The sequence below is a fragment of the Microcebus murinus genome, chromosome 21 (assembly GCF_040939455.1).
Source record: "Microcebus murinus isolate Inina chromosome 21, M.murinus_Inina_mat1.0, whole genome shotgun sequence".
Lineage (NCBI taxonomy): Eukaryota > Metazoa > Chordata > Mammalia > Primates > Cheirogaleidae > Microcebus > Microcebus murinus.
This window is the reverse complement of record NC_134124.1, coordinates 22,127,188-22,144,297: the sequence shown is the minus strand read 5'-3', so window position 1 is coordinate 22,144,297 and position 17,110 is coordinate 22,127,188. Positions and strand designations below refer to the sequence as shown.

The window sequence follows — 17,110 nt, the reverse complement described above, 5'->3', positions numbered from 1 at the left end:
AGTGGCCAGCAAAGAAGCCTGTCTGCCTTTTCTCTTGGGAGTGCCTTGTGGGAGGTGTGGAGTGACCTAGGGGCAGGGGTGTGGGGCCAAGTCCTCCCAGTCTTGGCCAAAGGCCTAAGGATAAGCATGAGTGTGACCAACTCACTCAGTCCAATGATTTCAGTTTGAACCTCAGAAAGCATTCCCTGGGGTCCGAGACCTTGACTTCAAGCCCTGGCTGTGTGATCTGGGGCAGCCTATTAACCATCTGAGACTAGTTTCCTGATCTGTAAAATAGGAAGAGTATTAGTAACATTAGCCATCCAGGGAAGCAGTAAGACTCAAGTGAAAAGGCAGTTTTCTCTATTTTTCCAAGGTGCATTATTTATCAGGTTATTTGATCTGCAAAGTGGGGCAAATAGCAGTGTCAATCTCATGGGTATTGTGAGGATCACATGAGATAAGACACTCAGCCCAGAGCCTGGCTTGATAATGGGGATGTATTATTGATAAGGAGCTTTGTAAATTCAAAAATGTTATACAAATGCCAGGTGTGTGTGTGTGCGTGCATGTACGTGTATTTGCATGTATATATTAATATTAGTGGGCCGGGCTCCTCTGCCACTTACTGTGAGACTTTGGGTATGTTGTCTAACCTCTGTCAGGCTCAGGTTTAATCATCTATAAAATATGGAAAATTATATTACATAGGACTATCATAAAAATGAAATGAAGTAATATTTGTACTGTGCATATAAGCAGTAACTGCCTGAAAGTAGCTGGTATTACAAAGCATGTAGAAAACTATAAGTTGTTGCATAAATATTATTTCTTACCTACTTCTTAAGACTGCTATGAAGAGGAAAGGAGTTAGCATTTGTGAAAACACCTTGAAAACTCTAAGTCACTATTCATATGAGAAGGTTGATGATGGTTTGAACTAATGAGGTCATTCATGTAAAAAGTACATGGGGATGGGTATATACAACCACAATGAGTAAGATGTGCAACGTTTGAGGGATGGACATGCTTGAAGCTCTTACTCGAGGGGGGAGGGAGGCATAGGCAATATAAGTAACCTTAACACTTGTACCCCCATAATACATTAAAATATATATATACAAAATAAAAAAAAGTACATGGAATGGAAAGAATGAAAATGGAAAATTCTGTTCCACAGGAGTGATACTTATGAGCCCTTAGCTGATAGGGTTGAAGGCAGGGAGGAAATTGACTGTTTATTTTCCTTTTTGTGCCTCTGCCCAGCTGCTGGCTCCTGGCACCCTGTGCCGAGAGCAGGCCCGACAGTGTGACCTCCCGGAGTTCTGCACGGGCAAGTCTCCCCACTGCCCCACCAACTTCTACCAGATGGACGGCACCCCCTGCGAGAGCGGCCAGGCCTACTGCTACAACGGCATGTGCCTCACCTACCAGGAGCAGTGCCAGCAGCTGTGGGGGCCCGGTAAGCACAGCCCTCCTCCCGCCCCAGCACGTCCCAGCCAGCCTGCCTGTCAGGCCCCTGGGGTAGCGTAAAATCACAGCTTCAAAACAGCACCTCCAGATCCTACCTCCTTCATCCCCTGGGCTCAGGGTAGACGTTCAGGGACAGTCAGTGGATGGCATTCTTCCCAGTTCTTTGGTGCTTTTAATTTTCAGGGTGGGCAAATGGGTAAGAATAGTCCAAAGGAAAAATGAGCAGAGGATAGAGACATAAAAGCAAATGCAAATGGCCTTTAAGCTATGAAACAATGTTTAACCTCAGTCATATCAAGGAAAAATAAATTATAGCTACTATGAGGTAGGGTTTTTATATATATCAGATTATAAAGACTGAAAGTTAATATAATAAGGATCTTAATATAAGGTTGTGGAGGAAACAGGTATAACCTCTATTGAAAGTTATTTGGAGATATCAAAATTTTAAATGCACTTATTGAACCCATCAATTCTACTGCTTAGAAATGTAGCTACACTTATCCTTGTGCATGTATGTGAAGATACATTTATAGAGATGTTCATTACACCATTGTTAGTTACAACAACAACCAACCTCTATGTCCTCAGTAGGAACAGAGTACATTAATTAACTGATTAATTCATCGCATGTATCATACGATGCAATGCTGTGTAGTTGAATAAAAGCAGGCAGCTCTGCATTTACTAAATAAAATCATCTTCTACAATAAATTGAAACATGCAAGGTCTAGGACAATGAAGAGAATATGCTTTCTCTCTTTGTTAGATAGATAATCTCTAGAAGAAAACTGTATCTGAGAGATACAGAAGATAGAAATACGATTATCTCTAGAAAATACACTGTTATAATAAGTGCTGTTCGCCCATGATAGAGGGGAGTAGGAACTGGATGGCTATGAGAAGAGATTCCAAAGACATACTTTATATCTTTAAAATTGTGTGTGCATGTATTACCTATTTTTAAAAATCCTGAAATGGGACAGGGCTTCTTCGTTAGAGAGCAGGCATAGCATGGAAACCTCCATAGATATAAATGCTCAATAAGGCAGGAAGAACTGTTAGGAGACATTTTTCTAGAAATAGGTCTTGATGGGACTATGGAAATGGAAATAACCTGGTAGGAGTACAGGAACAAAAGGCTGAGTGTCCCCTCCCAACAAACATTCTTAACTTCATGATTTTACCAAGGGTAGCTTTGGGCAAGTATACAGATCGATGTTTCTTGCCCACCCAGGAGCCCGGCCCGCCCCTGATCTCTGCTTCGAGAAGGTGAATGTAGCAGGAGACACCTTTGGAAACTGTGGAAAGGACATGAATGGTGAACACAAGAAGTGCAACATGAGGTGAGGACCACAGGGCAGCCCCCATGAGGTGAGGGTGACAAAGCAATTCCTGCTTTGTCCTTCCCACTCCTGCCCAGCTCAGCAGCATGGCTGGCCCCAGAGCTGGGCCTTTCAATAAGTCAGTTGAAGCCAGTCGTCTGTTCTTAGCCTACTGTTGGTAATGCACCATTTAGCCCTAAGGAAGGGGGGGGGAGGGTGGCAATGCTTCCTAGAAAGCTGAGCAGTCTTCCTTTTGGAACCATCTTACAGTGGGGCAGGGAATCTGCCTTCTTGAATCATTTCTGCAAGGTGCTAATTATGCCCCCATCTGAATAGCCCATCATTTATTCATTCACTGATTCATTCAGTCATTTACTCATTCATTTATTCCAACCAACCATCTACCTAGCCACCTATTCATCTACCCACCCACCCACTCATCTGTCCATGCACCTACCCACTCATCTATCCATCTGTCCATTCACCTATCCATCCATCTACCCACCCACTCATCCATCCATTCATCTACACATCCATCCATGCATCCACTGTCTGTTGAGGGTATACCATGTGCAAGGTACTGTGCTGAGTGCTTGGAACTTTTAATTAACAATATATTGTGATAATGGGAATGTGGAGAGAGCCACCCAACCCAGCTTAACAGACGAGGATGGTTTCCCAAAGGAAGCTATACCTACAGTTATGCTGAGATCTGGAGCATTTATCTATGTGCGCAGGAGAGTGTTCTAGGCAGAGAAATGAGTAGAGAAAAACTAGCAGTTGGAAGAACTGGTCACAGTTTGGTACAGTTAAGGTATAATGTTGGGGGTGCCATGGAGAGGGGCTGCTGAGAAATGAGCTTGGATAGTTAAGCAGGGACCAGATTTTAAAAAGCCTCCAATTCGTGGCTAGGGAAGTTGGGACTTTGGCCTGAGAGCAGTGTGGAAATCAGGCTCCCTTGGGGCAAGACTGGGGGCAGGGAAATCCGTGAGAGAGAATGGGGAGTCAGAGATGACCCCAGGCTTCTGGCTTCTTGGAGTTCCCGGGTAGATAGTGGTATGAAGAGCAAAAAGGGTCAGGCAGTTGTCCCTGAAGTAAGGACTTTCCCAGCCCAGTTCTCTGGCCCAGATCTGCTCAGGGACAAGGAGCCTGTTCCCTTCCCATGATCTCCGCCCACATGGAGTCCCTCCTGCTGGGTCCCTAAAACTCGCTGCCCTGACCTTTGCCCTACTGCAAACAAGCCTGTTGTCTTTTTAAGAAAGAGGGGAGCCCTGTGGGGCCCCAGCCTTTACCCTGCCTCTGACCACCTCTCTCCTTCCCTCCCTCTCTCTCTCGGGCCCAGAGATGCGAAGTGTGGCAAGATCCAGTGCCAGAGCTCCGAGGCCCGGCCCCTGGAGTCCAACGCGGTGCCCATTGACACAACCATCATCATGAACGGGAGGCAGATCCAGTGCCGGGGCACCCACGTCTACCGGGGGCCCGAGGAGGAGGGTGACATGCTGGACCCAGGCCTGGTGATGACCGGGACCAAGTGTGGCTACAACCATGTGAGTCCCTTCTCCCAGCCCATCTCAGGAGCCAGCTGCAGAGAGAAGTGATTGAGAAGTGTGAGCTCTGGAGGGAGGATGGCTGGGCTCACAATCCAGCATCCCAACCCTGGGCCTCAGCCTAGGAACCCTGGGCTTCCTTTATGAAGCTTGTGTAGTGACAGCAAGCACCCATCCCATAGAATTGCTAGAAGAGTTAAGGAGATAATCCCTGTAAAGCACTTAGATGGGCTGGCTATTGCCATTTTCACTCTCATCATTAATTAGCGTATAAATTAAAACTGGACTAGGAGTCAGGGAAGCCTGAGGAAATTAATGTCAACTATCTCATAGAGTTAATTGTGATAATGAAATTATAAAAATATGAATTATAAAAATCACATATAGTACCTGGCACAGAGTAGACTACTGTCACCATCATTATTTTTAAGTATAAAATTAAAATTAGTACATATTAATAGACAGGTAATTAATATAATCCACATAAAAGTAATATATAATGTAATAACACATTTAATATTATATTGTTAAATATAATATTTTAACAGAATAAATAGTTATTGTTTTCTCCCTGATCTCAAAAGTAATAGCAGAATTTAGTTAACTGCTGTCCTGTCCTTGGCTTCTTAGGTTGCTTTCCATTTTCCTCTGTAATAAATGACCTTTTGGGCCCGCTTATGTTCTAAGTACAAAACCGGGTCTCCTAATTCCCAACCGGCGCCCCTTCCCGTGTACTGATGATGATTCCGCTCTCTCCGCGCCGCAGATTTGCTTCGAGGGGCAGTGCAGGAACACCTCCTTCTTTGAGACCGAGGGCTGCGGGAAGAAGTGCCATGGCCACGGGGTGCGTGCGTGTGCGGGGCTCCTGGGCGCAGGGGTGGGGCGGGGGCGGGGCGGCCCTGCGGGCGGGCGCTGTCCGCGGTGCTGACGCCTCTGCCCCTCCCTCGCCGCAGGTGTGCAACAACAACCAGAACTGCCACTGCCTGCCCGGCTGGGCCCCGCCCTTCTGCAACACGCCGGGCCACGGGGGCAGCGTGGACAGCGGGCCCATGCCCCCCGAGAGTGAGTGTCGGCCTGCGTGGCCCTGCCCGGCGCCGTGGGGGCGGGTGGCAGGTCGCTGAGCATCCACGTTGAGTCAGCTTCCTCGTCCTGATTTTCTAGGCGGAGAGGGGCGGAGCAGGAGGAGGGACAGGAGGAGGGACCCAGCAGCCAGGCGTGGGGCGTGGCCCAGTGGCCCTTTGTCCGCTCTACCTGAGGAGGGGAGCCTGCTTAGAGAGAGGTTAACACAGTCTGTGGATCACTGAGTGTTCAAATCTTTTGAGGGGTGGGACAGGGACTAGTCCTTTTTGGACACTTAAAAATAATCATGAACCTGGGCCACATTATGGTGGTTTAGATTTCCTCTGATGAATAAAGGTTAAAATCAGGAACCTGACACTCAAAAAAGTTTTACAGCTTTTTTTTTATTTCAGCATATTATGGGGGTACAAATTTTAAGGTTTCAAATGATGCCCTTGTCCCCCCTACCCCCACAAGTCTGAGGTTTTTTTAGTGGAATTCTCATGGATGTCAGCCCTGTGGCTTCCAAACTTTTTTTATTTTTTTAAATACTTTTTAAAAAAGAAAAAGAAAACCCAAAATCTTTCAGGGATGAAGCTCCAATACATAGAATATATAAAAAGTAGTGTTTGTTTCATTGCAATACATATATTTTATCCATTAAAATTTTTAATTTGTGAGAATATGGAGGTAGTTTTGATAAAACCAAATCTGAGATTACGGATAATGGGTGAGAGTTCTAGTCTTAAGTCAGTCTCAGTATTCTACGGTAGTTGCCTTGTGTCCAGGAAAAGTATGATTCAGGCCGAAAACTAGTGGCGAATGAGAACAGAGCTTGACCTGCTTGCCTCTCTTCAATTCGTAAGGTCTGCTCAAAGCAAGTTGGCCTGGCTCTTGAAGCAAATATTAGTGGTTTCTCAGTGGTACACAGTGTGTGTGTTTTATTATAATTCGTCAGTTAAAGTGAGTAATACAAGTTAAATGCAAATCAAGTATCTGAAGAAGAATCAGAAATACATTGTCAGAAATCCACTGCTATAGCCAGGATAGCTTCTAAATCTCCCACCTGGGTTCTGTTTCTGGAAGGTGCTGGTCCTGTGATAGCGGGAGTGTTCTCAGCCCTCTTTGTGCTGGCTGTCCTCATGCTGATGTTCTACTGCTGCAGACAGAACAACAAACTGGGCCAACTCAAGCCCTTGGCCCTGCCTTACAAGTTGAGGCAACAGTTCAGGTATGACGGGGTCCCAGGAGGGACTTGGGCCTCTACTTATGAATCATAAGGTTTTTTGTAAGAAGAAGCACCTAGACAAAGTGTTAGGGGTGCTGGGTCTAATTTAGGGAAGATAAATGCAAGATACACACACCATCCTCTCCCCGGCCGGGATGCTTTGTGACCGTGGCAGACATCACTAGTTGATCTTACTGCAAGTACTCACTACGGAGCCTGGTCATCACTCCAGATCCTCCTCAGCAGATTACCCACGACCAATTCAGGTTGGAAATACAAAACAAAATCGATTTGCCATCCTTTAGCTAATTGATGTGTTCCGCATTTTAAAGAACAGGAAACTGAGATGACAGAAGGGATCACCAGCTCAAGTCAGTCACAGGGGTGGCTGGACCTCAACTCAAGACAAAGACAAAGTCTTTTTTTAAAAAGTGATTCCTTCTTTTGGATATTGGATTTGTGTAGTCTCTGAACCCCCTAGTAAATTACACTTACTCTGGAGGGGATTATAAGTCCCAGGTCTTTCTGAATCTATGCCCAGGGGGACTGGTTGATGGCTGGTGACATCTTGTGTCTTCTTAGAGTGGAAAGGTCTTAAAAGGATGAAGGGAAGGTGCTGAGAAAACTCTGCTTTGTGTAAGGCCAGCTCTCTTGGGAGTTCTCCATTGGCCTCTCCATTGGCTACACACAAGTCTTTGGGAAGATGGGGTTTGGGAAGACCAATCCTACTTCCTCCAGAGCAGACTTTGGAAAGATTTAGCTGCTTGCTGGCTGTGCTTGGGTAAAAGGGAACTCAGTCACCGACTTTTGCTGAACATCTCCCTCTCCCATTCCTCATTACTAGCTGTCCCTTCAGGGTGTCTCAGAACAGCGGAACTGGTCACGCCAACCCAACTTTCAAGTTGCAGACACCGCAGGGCAAGCGAAAGGTAAGGGCTTTGTCCCTCGGACATTGTTACTGTTCTATTATCCTCGGAACCGCGCTGGATTTTCCTAAGAGCCTCTGTTGGCCTTTGGGACTGGTAATAAATGCCATTTTATTGGCTTGAGAGACATGTCAGTTTGTTCTGCTGTCCCCTAATGACTTTGAAGGTTGCATCTGACCTCTGGGATGCTAGGGGTTTAATGGGTCAGTATGTCTGTTCTCCCTTTGGGCTCTGGTCCTCTCAACGTGGCATGCAAGGGCAGCCCTGAGGTTTTAGTGCATTGAGACGTCCTTGTCTCAGACGTTCCTTGTCTTATGCATACAGGTGATCAACACTCCGGAAACCCTCCGGAAGCCCTCCCAGCCTCCTCCCCGACCCCCTCCAGACTATCTGCACGGCGGGTCTCCACCTGCGCCATTGCCAGCACACCTGAGCAGGGCTGCTAGGACCTCCCCAGGGCCCGGGGCTCAAGTAGAGAGAAGGGAGTCCTCCAGGAGGCCTCCCCCAAGCCGGCCAGTACCCCCTGCACCAAATTGCATCCTCTCCCAGGTAAGTGGATTCTCAGCAACCCTGGGCTGGGAGCATAGCTCTTAAGGCCACCTGCAATCTGCAATGTCAGTGGCTGGGAAAGTGGAACACAGTAACTGCTCTTCCTGTGTTCTGGTGACTACTGGGAGTAGGTGGTAGGTTAGAGCAATGAGCAGGAGGAAGTAGCCTCCCCAGGTAGCTCCTAAGCCACACGGCATTTCCTCCCTGGGTGACCTATTTCGGGACACACCATTAACCACCTTACCCCACCAAATTAAGTTCTTTCAGTTTCATGTTCTGTGTCCTCTAGGTCTTTGCACATGCTGTTGTCCTGCCTGACACGCTCCATCTGCCCCTGGTGTGCCAGCCCCTGTTCATCCTCATCCTCCCTCTTTCCAGGAAGCCTGCTCTGACCCCTCAGGTCTGAGTTTGGTGCCCTTGTACTTCTCGCATCATAGAACTTACCCCACCAACTTGTACCTGTCAGTATTTTGCAGTGATCAGAAGTCTTACTAAGGGAGGTACCTCAATGCCTTGATCATCTGATGGGCAGGGCAAGGGTGGGGGCCTCTGGGAGGTGAGAATGGGGCTCAGGCTCTCTGCCCCCACCCCTGCCCCCACCCCGCGGTCTGTGCTCTGATGGCTCCAACCACACCTTCTGGCAGAAGTTAACTTAAGTGCAGACACAGGTGTTTCCGGGGTGGTGGCTTGGTGTGGTGCCTTCTGGAACCCACCTGTGTGTTTTGGGTGCGACACCTCAAGTGAGACTGCTTTTCTTGGGCATGGTCCAAGGGCTGGCTCCACAGGGCCCAGGCTGATCCTAAGGATGTGGGGCTGGCTGCATCCTTTGGCGGGTCCCTAGGGTGGGGAGCAGTGGTGCGGGCTGGCAGAGCCGAGAGCATCAGCTTTGGTTCTGAACTTTGAAACTGCTACTGTCCCTTTCGCCTCGGGTGGGGCAGGGGTGGGATAGGAACCCTGTGGAGAGAGGGAAGAGGGGAATGATGGGCAGGGAGAGAGAGGGGAGACAGGGAAGAAGGGAGGAGGAGGGAGGAGGAGGGGAGAGGAGATAGAGTGTATTCGTGTTCGGGGGCCACCATGGCAAAGCACCGCACACTGGTGTCTTCAACAACAGACTGTTACCTTCTCACAGCCCTAGAGGCTGGAAGTCCAAGATCAAGGTGCTGGCAGGGCTGGATTCTCCTGAGGCCTCTCTGCTTAGTGTGCAGATGGCCACCTTCTGGCCGTGCCCTTGTGTGGCCTTTCCTTTCCTTTGTGCTCGTGCGTCCCTGTGTCTCTCTGTGTGTCCTAATTTCCTCTTCTTATAGGGACACCAGATTGTATTAGGGCCACCCTAATGGGCTTATTTTAATTCAGTCAACTTTGTGAAGGCCTTATCTCTAAATATGGTCAGATTCTGGGGTTGGGGCTTCAATGTGTGGATTTCTTTTCAAATTGTGGGGGATGCACAGTTACCCACACGGCAAGCTTGCTCAGAGAACATGGGGTTGGCCTCACCCCATGTCACACTGAGGCACAGAGCACCAGGGCTGGGTCAGAGTATCAGGGACAGGGGGAGAAACAGTGCAGCCCCCCGAGTGCTGCTGGCAGGCGGCCGTCCACCTGGTGGCAGGTGCCCCAAACTCCAGGTCCCTTGCACAGCTTTTCCTGGGCCCCTGGGCCCAGACAGGGGTTTCTCTGTGACAGGAAGGGGGAGGCCGCTGCTTGGAGTCGGGGGTGCAGGGACAAGATCAGGCCAGCCGCCTCCCTGCTCAAAGCCATTCTGAGAAGTGAGTTGTTGCTGCCCTCGTTTCTCACTGAGGCCGCTGAGTAGCAGGGCTGAAGGGACTCACCTGCCATTGCTCGGTCTGTGAGCGGAGGAATCAGGACTCGAACCCAGTGCTCAGGCAGCTGAGTGAGACACCCCGCTGCCCCAGGGATGCTCACAAGCTCTAGTCTACTGGCCAGAACACAGCAGCTCCACCGCCTGCCGGCTGGGGGTCGTACGGGTGGGGCTGGGGAGGATTTAGACCCCCTAGGGAGGTGGCGAGTGAAACTTGGTAAGCTCCTCTGCTCTTTTCACAAATGTGTATGAGCATCTGCTCTGCCAGGCAGCGGCGAGCTCAGCAGATGCCAGCTTTGCCACCTGGATCAGTTTTGCTGCAGAAGAGACTCTGGAATATACGTGTCCTTACTTCCAATGCAATAAGTGCTGTGAAGGAGAGATTCAGGGTGCTCAGAAGAGAATAACAGGGGCACTTGACCTAGTCTGGGAAATCCCGGAAGGCTTCCCTGAGGAGGTGACTTTGAGCTGAGATATGAAGGAGCAACATCCTATCTGTGATGGGAAAGAGCCTCCCAGGTCAAAACAACCTAAAGGCCCGTGTCTAGGGGGCCTGAGGAGCTGTGACATGAAGCCGGAGAGCCAAGAGGGGATGGACTATGCCCCGGCCACATAGCCTTGGTCAGGACTTTGCTCTGCATTCCATGGGAAGGAATGCATGGAGCACAGTGACATGAGGAGATCTTATAACGCTCGCTTTGGGCTGCCCTAGGCAGGAAGGAGGTGTCGTGCCTGGGAGGGGCCCATAGATGCTTCTGGGGTGGCTGATCTATGTCTTGACCCGGGTGGGGGTTACGTAGTGTGACCACGCTGTGATAATTCATCTAGTTGTATATTTATGATGTGTTCGCCTTTTTATGTCTGCATTACACTTCAATTTAAAAAATAGCTTTAAAAAATGAAAGGATCACTCTAGCAGCAAATGGTTGTCCTAGTCAGATGATTGAGAGGTTGCCCCAAGAAAGATGATAAAAGCTGGGAGCAGCGAGTGGCAGGGGTGGCGAGTGAAGCCAGTGACAAATGTGTACGAGAGACAATAGACAGGACTCCGGGATCCGATGCAAACGGGTTGGCAGGTGGCGATGTGTGTGGCTTGTGCAACCCGCCAGGGTGCGATGCCACCCGTGAGGGAGGGAGCCGTGGCCCAGAGCGGTTCCGGGGCCGTTTCTGCTTCAGGGAAACTGCTGGGTGAGGCCCCTCGTAGAGCTGAGCTGAATCCTATCAGAGGTGGCCTGTGGCTGGTCCTGCCCTGGTAGGCCCAGTGCTGACATGCTGATAAGGCTCCTGCCCAGATAACAATCCCCCACCCCTGGTGGCTCATTGCACACAGCAAGCGGCCAAGGAGCCCCGCCTTTCCCAATTGCGCCCTGACACCTGCGCCCAGCTGCCACTCCCCGCCGAGATCCCTACCCTGGCTTCCTGCAGCCACTGCAGTTTGGCAGCTGGCCTGGGATGGGGAAGGGAGGAGGCTGCATTGTTCTTTGGGTGGAACTGAAGAACGTAGCTTTTGGCTCCCAAGAATTGACTTCCATTCTGTTCCCTGAGCTTTAGTTTCTGCTCTCAGTTTTCTGATGCAGACAAGCTTCTTGTGAAAAATCTTGGCTCTCTGAACGGCTCCTGCCTGCTCTGCATGCTTGTACCCGTTCTCATGCTTGTTAGCGACCCTCTCGAGAGAGGAGCAAGCCGCAGAGAGAAGGCACTGGAACGCCCATCTGTGGAGCTGGCTCCTTCTTCCACCCCACCAGCAATGGGGGCCTGCAGGTGGCACAGTCCATTCTTTGTACCTTAAAACATTTTTTCAACACAGAAGAAATACATGTTTAGTTTAAGGTATTTGGCTAGCACATGTATTTAACTAATGTGTGTCGAGTGCCACTGTAGCCTAGGCACTGTTCTAGCAGCTTGAAATGTGGCAGTGAACCCAACAGACAAAACCCCCACCCCTGCCTCTCTCCTAGTGGGGCTGGGAAGATAAAGTAAAAAATCAACCAATGTGAAAAAAATGTGGTTTCTTCTTTTTTCTTAGATTTTATTTTTATTTGCCTAGGCAATACACACATATGCTCTTGCTAAAAATATCGACTGTTTTCACCTGGACCACCCCTCCCCTCTCACACCCCCTCCCAGGGTAACCTCTGTCCTCAATCTGGTCTGTACCCTTCCCGACTTCTTTCTGTTCCTGTATGTTTACATCCAGTGGGGCGCGTGGTGACTTATTTTAGATAAACTGTCCTCTGCAGCTTGTACTTTAGCTTGCTTTTTTTCACTTAACAACCCTCAAACATCAACCCACATCAACCTACTTCATTCTTTTTAAATGCTGCATCATTTATCACTTTATAATTTTAGTTATTTCTCCGCTGATGGAAGTTTTGGCTATTTATAGTTTCTTTGCTGTCACAAGCAGGGCTGCAGGGAACATCCTTGCCATTTGATTGTTGTGCAACTGTGCAAATAGTTCTCTAACAGGGGTCATAGGTAGTGGGATGATTAGGTAAGAGAATGATCATTTATAATTTTTTTTTTCGAGACAGAGTCTCACTCTGTTGCCCAGGCTAGAGTACCGTGGCATCAGCCTAGCTCACGGCAACCTCAAACTCCTGGGCTCAAGCAGTCATTCTGCCTCAGCCTCCCGAGTAGCTGGGACTACAGGCATGCGCCACCATGCCCGGCTAATTTTTTCTATATATTTTTAGTTGTCCAGCTAATTTCTTTCTATTTTTAGTAGAGACGGGGTCTCACTCTTGCTCAGGCTAGTCTCAAATTCCTGAGCTCAAGTGATCCTCCTGCCTCGGCCTCCCAGAGTGCTAGGATTATAGGCGTGAGCCACGGCGCCCAGCTTCATTTCTAAATTTGACAGATACTTCAGCTTGCTCTCCAGAAAGGTTTCTTCCTGAGTGTATAAACACATTACATGCACACAGACACACCATTGCTTTTTCAGCGAGAGCCTGCAGTACCTGCCTTTCTTCATCCGATTTTGGTGTGTTAGATACCAGGAGCATTCTCTCTCGGACAGCCCCTCCGTCCTTCAAGTGAGGCTTATTGCTTTTCTCTCCAGGACTTCTCCAGGCCTCGGCCGCCCCAGAAAGCGCTCCCGGCAAACCCCGTGCCAGGCCGCAAGGCCCTCCCCAGGCCAGGCGGGGCCTCCCCACTGCGGCCCCCCGCTGCCACCCCGCAGCAGCCCCGGCCTCTGGCAGCACCTCTTCCAAAGGTGAGTCCACTGCGTCCACCAGAGCCCTTGGGGTAAAAGCCCGGTCCCACAGGGCTTCAGTGGGGCAAGCGTGGGGCTGGTGGGCTGCGTGAGCAGGTGCATCGACAGGCTTCCGCTGGAAACCTTTCCCCTCCACCAACGGTCGATCCGTCTTTCAAGCTGCTAGAATCGGGAGGACAGCTCCCAGTCGGTCCTGTGGATCAACAGCGAGCTGATGTCTTCCTCCCTCCCTTCTCTCTCTTTCCACAGTTTCCAGAGTACAGGTCACAGCGGGCTGGCGAGATGACTCACTCGAAAATCTAGACCCACTTAAGGGGTTTCTACGTTTCCTTTGAGGACTCTGGACGCCCTAGAGGGTCCAGGGCCCGAGGAACCTGAAAGAAGCATGTCTGGCCACCTCCGAGCCCCGCCCGCCCTCCTCCGGAACCACCACGTCTTCGAAAGTCCCCTTCTCGACTCGGTGCCCCCTCGGCTTCCTCTGAGGCCCAGGGGGACTGCGACCCGCCGGCTTCTAAGGGTGGTTTTGTGCAATAGACAGCCCGGTAGGGAGGGGAGAGCACGGAGGAGGGCGGGTGGCAGCGTCTCCTCCCAGCCCCCCAGGTCAGGGCCGTCTGAGCTGGCCAGCGCAGCGGGGACACGTCCTGTTGGGCCCCTCAGGCCAGGACTTGGCCTGCAGAAGCCATCAGTCCGTGTCCTGTGGGAGAGGGTACGCACGAGAGCTTCCCGCTGCTCCTGTCTCTCCTGGTGGCCCCAGGCTGGACAGAGGCTGGCACTTACCCCTCCCCTTTAGCTTTTAGGGACTGAGGAAGGGGCAAGCCAGCCATCGCTGTGGCCCTGCCCCCTGGGCTTGTTTGAAATGACAGCTTCTGGCTCTGTGCCTGCATGTGACAAGCCAAGTCCCCTCCCCACTTCCCCCCGAACGCCCACGTCCCCTTATCCACACGGGTCACTCTGACTCCAACAGGTACTATTTGTAGGCAGTGTAGACAGCAGGGGAGCGCCAGGCTCGGGCCTCCTCTGAGCTGAGATGCCAAAGGTTGCGACTCCCAACGCATGGTCATTTTGGGTTGCTTTCTGTTTCTTCTTCTGCACTTTCCTAGCGCCCATGCTTCTCTCTTTACCTTCCTCTTGCCCCCCTCTGATGCGTGGTGCTTGGGTGAGCGGCCCCTCCGCAGTCCTGACTTTCTGGTGACCAGGTGCTTGTGACCTGCACGTCAGGGTCCTGCCTCCAGGTTGGCCACTGGATTTCCCGCATTGGATCTCAAGAGCATTGGCCCGAGTGGACTCAGGGCACGGCCCTGGGGGGTCATAGCTTTAGTTTTCATTGTGTTTTGTGACCTCAGCAGGGTCAGGGTCTTCCTCCTTACTCTTTGACCTACACCAGGGTGATGTTCCCCCAGGGGTAGGAGCAGGTGTGGCGAAGGTAGCCAACACCCGAGGGAGCCCGGCTGTTAACAAACTGTGCACAAGGGAGCCAGCCTGCCCTAGTGGTCTGGTCGCTGGCTTGAGGCGGGACCGTGGCTCTCGGAGCGAGAGCAGACCTGTCTCTAACCCAGGGAGCCTCTGCAGCTGAGAGCCTTCGAGAAGACAGCCCGCCATCAGCAGCTGTTCTGGAACAATCAGCGCTGTTGATTGGCCCCTCTCCGCCTCCCCAACCTGGCTTTTATCCTTCACTTCCCTTCGCCCTCTCCCTCTGGCCACTGCCCTTCCCTGACCCTCGCAGAAAGAGAGCTGTGAGCACGTGGGGTACCCGGGCTGCCGTGGCCCCGTCGTCCGGGAGCAGGGAGGGAGGACTGCGGTGCTCGGCTAGACAGGACAGTTTTCTCCAGGTAGCAGCAGACGTTCTCCGAGAGACCGTCTCCCGCTCCAGGAAGGTGCTGGGTGGCTCTCCAGAGGGGAGCTGGCCTGACTTTCACTCCTCTGAGGCTTTCCAGGGGCTCCCCACCTCCTGCAGTGGGCAGTTGTTTGCTCTTGAAAACCTCAATGCAAAGACTGAGGCCACCCACCACCCCAGGGCCTCCTTATAGTTCTCTGCACACAGTAGGTGCTCCATAGATGTTCCTGGGTTTGTCGATAAATGGGAGATACGGGATGTGCACAAACCTGGGGTGGATTTAGAAAGCTCTCAGGAAAATGAGTTCTTCTCTCCTCGGGGGTGGCTGTGATACCGGTGCCCTGTCTCCCCGGCCTGGGCCCTTCTTGCTCCCAGATCCATTCCCCACCTTCCTGGCGGCCTGAGCGAGTCAGGGGACAGCCTTCCATGTAAACGCACTGCCCCATGCCTCACGGCTGATCCCCAGAAAAGCAAAGTGAAAATAAACAAATAACACCCCCAGACCCCAGCCCATGCCTCATAGATGTTCCTGTGGCTTGTCCAGGAGTTAGGCAGCTCCAAAGGGACAATGCCACAGCCATTGTGACAGCATGAGGCTTCTGAACCTGCAGTCCACCCTCCCTGGGACCATACCCCAAAGACACCTGGGTTGTTTTCTTGCTTTCTGTTTTGTTTTTGTTTTTTTCGTTATTTTCATGCCACCTCCATCCCATCAAATTGTACTGTGAACTGGAAGATGGTGGAATTTTTTTTTTTTTTTTTTTAATTTGATAGAGACTTTTGGCAGCTGGTTCTATTGGCTGTCTCCCTCCTGGCCCTGTTCGGGGAGACTGCCCAGGGGAAAGACCCACCATCCTACGTCCCCTTTTCTTTCCAGTGCCCGTCGTGCTCCTGTGAGGTGTCAAATACAAATAAACCCAGGCTTAAGGAAGGAGAGACCTTATTCGAAAGGATTATTGCAATTTGGGGAAAGGAAGTACTGCCAAGGGGGTTAGAGGGGCTTTTGCAATAGGGAGCATGCTCAGACCGACCTACTGCAAGATCAGCAAGCGTCTCGGAGCCCGGACAGAGAAGGCCTTTTCTTTTACTGGAAGAAGTAAACATGGCTAGAGAGAGCCACATTCAGGGAATGTCTTTGTGTGTGCCCTTTTTTGGAGATGGATGGGTTGTTAACCGGGGGATGTTTTCCTGCCAAGGTTGAAGGCAGGTCAAGGTCCAGGGTCCGGTGGGAAGGAGGGAAGTCTCGCTAAAGTTTGGTTTAGTGAGTTACCACCCTCTCGGATAGAGATGCATGTAAATCTTTATAAAAGCTAAATTAGCCTCCTGCCAGGTTTACAGCTCTGGAATGTTTTTCTTAAGAGCCTTGGAGCCATCTCTGAAATATAAATCTCAAGCGAGATAGCGCCCCTGTCTCCCTGTCTTTCTGGGAGTTTTAATAAGTACCTGCTTGCATCGTTCCTTTTAGCCATGTTGACTTCCCCCTGTAAAAAGAAAGCCCTTTTCTGCCCCAGCTCTGAGATTCTTGCAGATCTTAGGGTCCGAGAAGCTTGCAGACTTTCTGGTCAGAGTTTTCTCTGTATTGCAAGACACCTTTCCCCCATCGCAGTAGTCCCTTGGCCATTTCTTGCCATCTTTCTTTCGAATATCTTCTCTCCTCCCTTATTTCCTCATTTGTTTTTATTTGACAGAGGGCATGGAAGTCTTGCATTTTTAAAATTAGGGACCAGTTCTAAAGCGAGTAATCGTGTTAAATGCACACATGACAGCTCTGCTGGACACCCAAGAAAGCCAAGGGAATGCCAACTGGAACGGTCCCCCATCATGGAGGGAAGCCTGCTAAGGAGAGGTTCTGCAAAATCCACGCCCCATGTCCCCAAAGTCACCCTCCGCATGTCCTCTCACACCATCCACTGTGTGTGTGTATGTGTCTGAGGTCCAGGGCAATGTGAATCTTCTTTTTATTTGGGAGATTGTTCACAGACAACAGGTCGTCTTCTCTCTTGTCCACCTATTAATTGTTTACAATATTTGTACATCTATGCAAAATACTTGAATGGGCCATGGTGCCTTTTTTTCCTTGTTCGTATTTAATTAAAATGAACCGTTTGTCATTTGGAATGTTATCTCGTTTGGCAACTCTTTGTATGTGTGTTTTAA

At 50.4% G+C, this 17,110-nt stretch overlaps 2 protein-coding genes across 2 annotated transcripts in view; both read left to right on the top strand.

Annotated features, from left to right (window-relative positions):
• ADAM19 (ADAM metallopeptidase domain 19) overlaps nt 1–17,074 on the top strand; it is an 86,280-nt gene extending 69,206 nt beyond the window's left edge. Inside the window, exons 14-23 of the mRNA XM_012781573.3 lie at nt 1,246–1,441; nt 2,690–2,798; nt 4,120–4,324; nt 5,091–5,168; nt 5,278–5,386; nt 6,470–6,614; nt 7,456–7,540; nt 7,862–8,086; nt 12,967–13,119; nt 13,369–17,074. Of these exons, the coding sequence (XP_012637027.2) occupies nt 1,246–1,441; nt 2,690–2,798; nt 4,120–4,324; nt 5,091–5,168; nt 5,278–5,386; nt 6,470–6,614; nt 7,456–7,540; nt 7,862–8,086; nt 12,967–13,119; nt 13,369–13,422 (1,359 nt within the window). The 3' untranslated portion in view covers nt 13,423–17,074. The remainder of the gene's footprint in view (nt 1–1,245; nt 1,442–2,689; nt 2,799–4,119; nt 4,325–5,090; nt 5,169–5,277; nt 5,387–6,469; nt 6,615–7,455; nt 7,541–7,861; nt 8,087–12,966; nt 13,120–13,368) is intronic.
• MED7 (mediator complex subunit 7) overlaps nt 944–17,110 on the top strand; it is a 315,410-nt gene continuing 299,243 nt past the window's right edge. The window contains exon 1 of the mRNA XM_012781587.3: nt 944–953. The gene's annotated coding sequence lies outside the window, so the exon portion shown is untranslated. The remainder of the gene's footprint in view (nt 954–17,110) is intronic.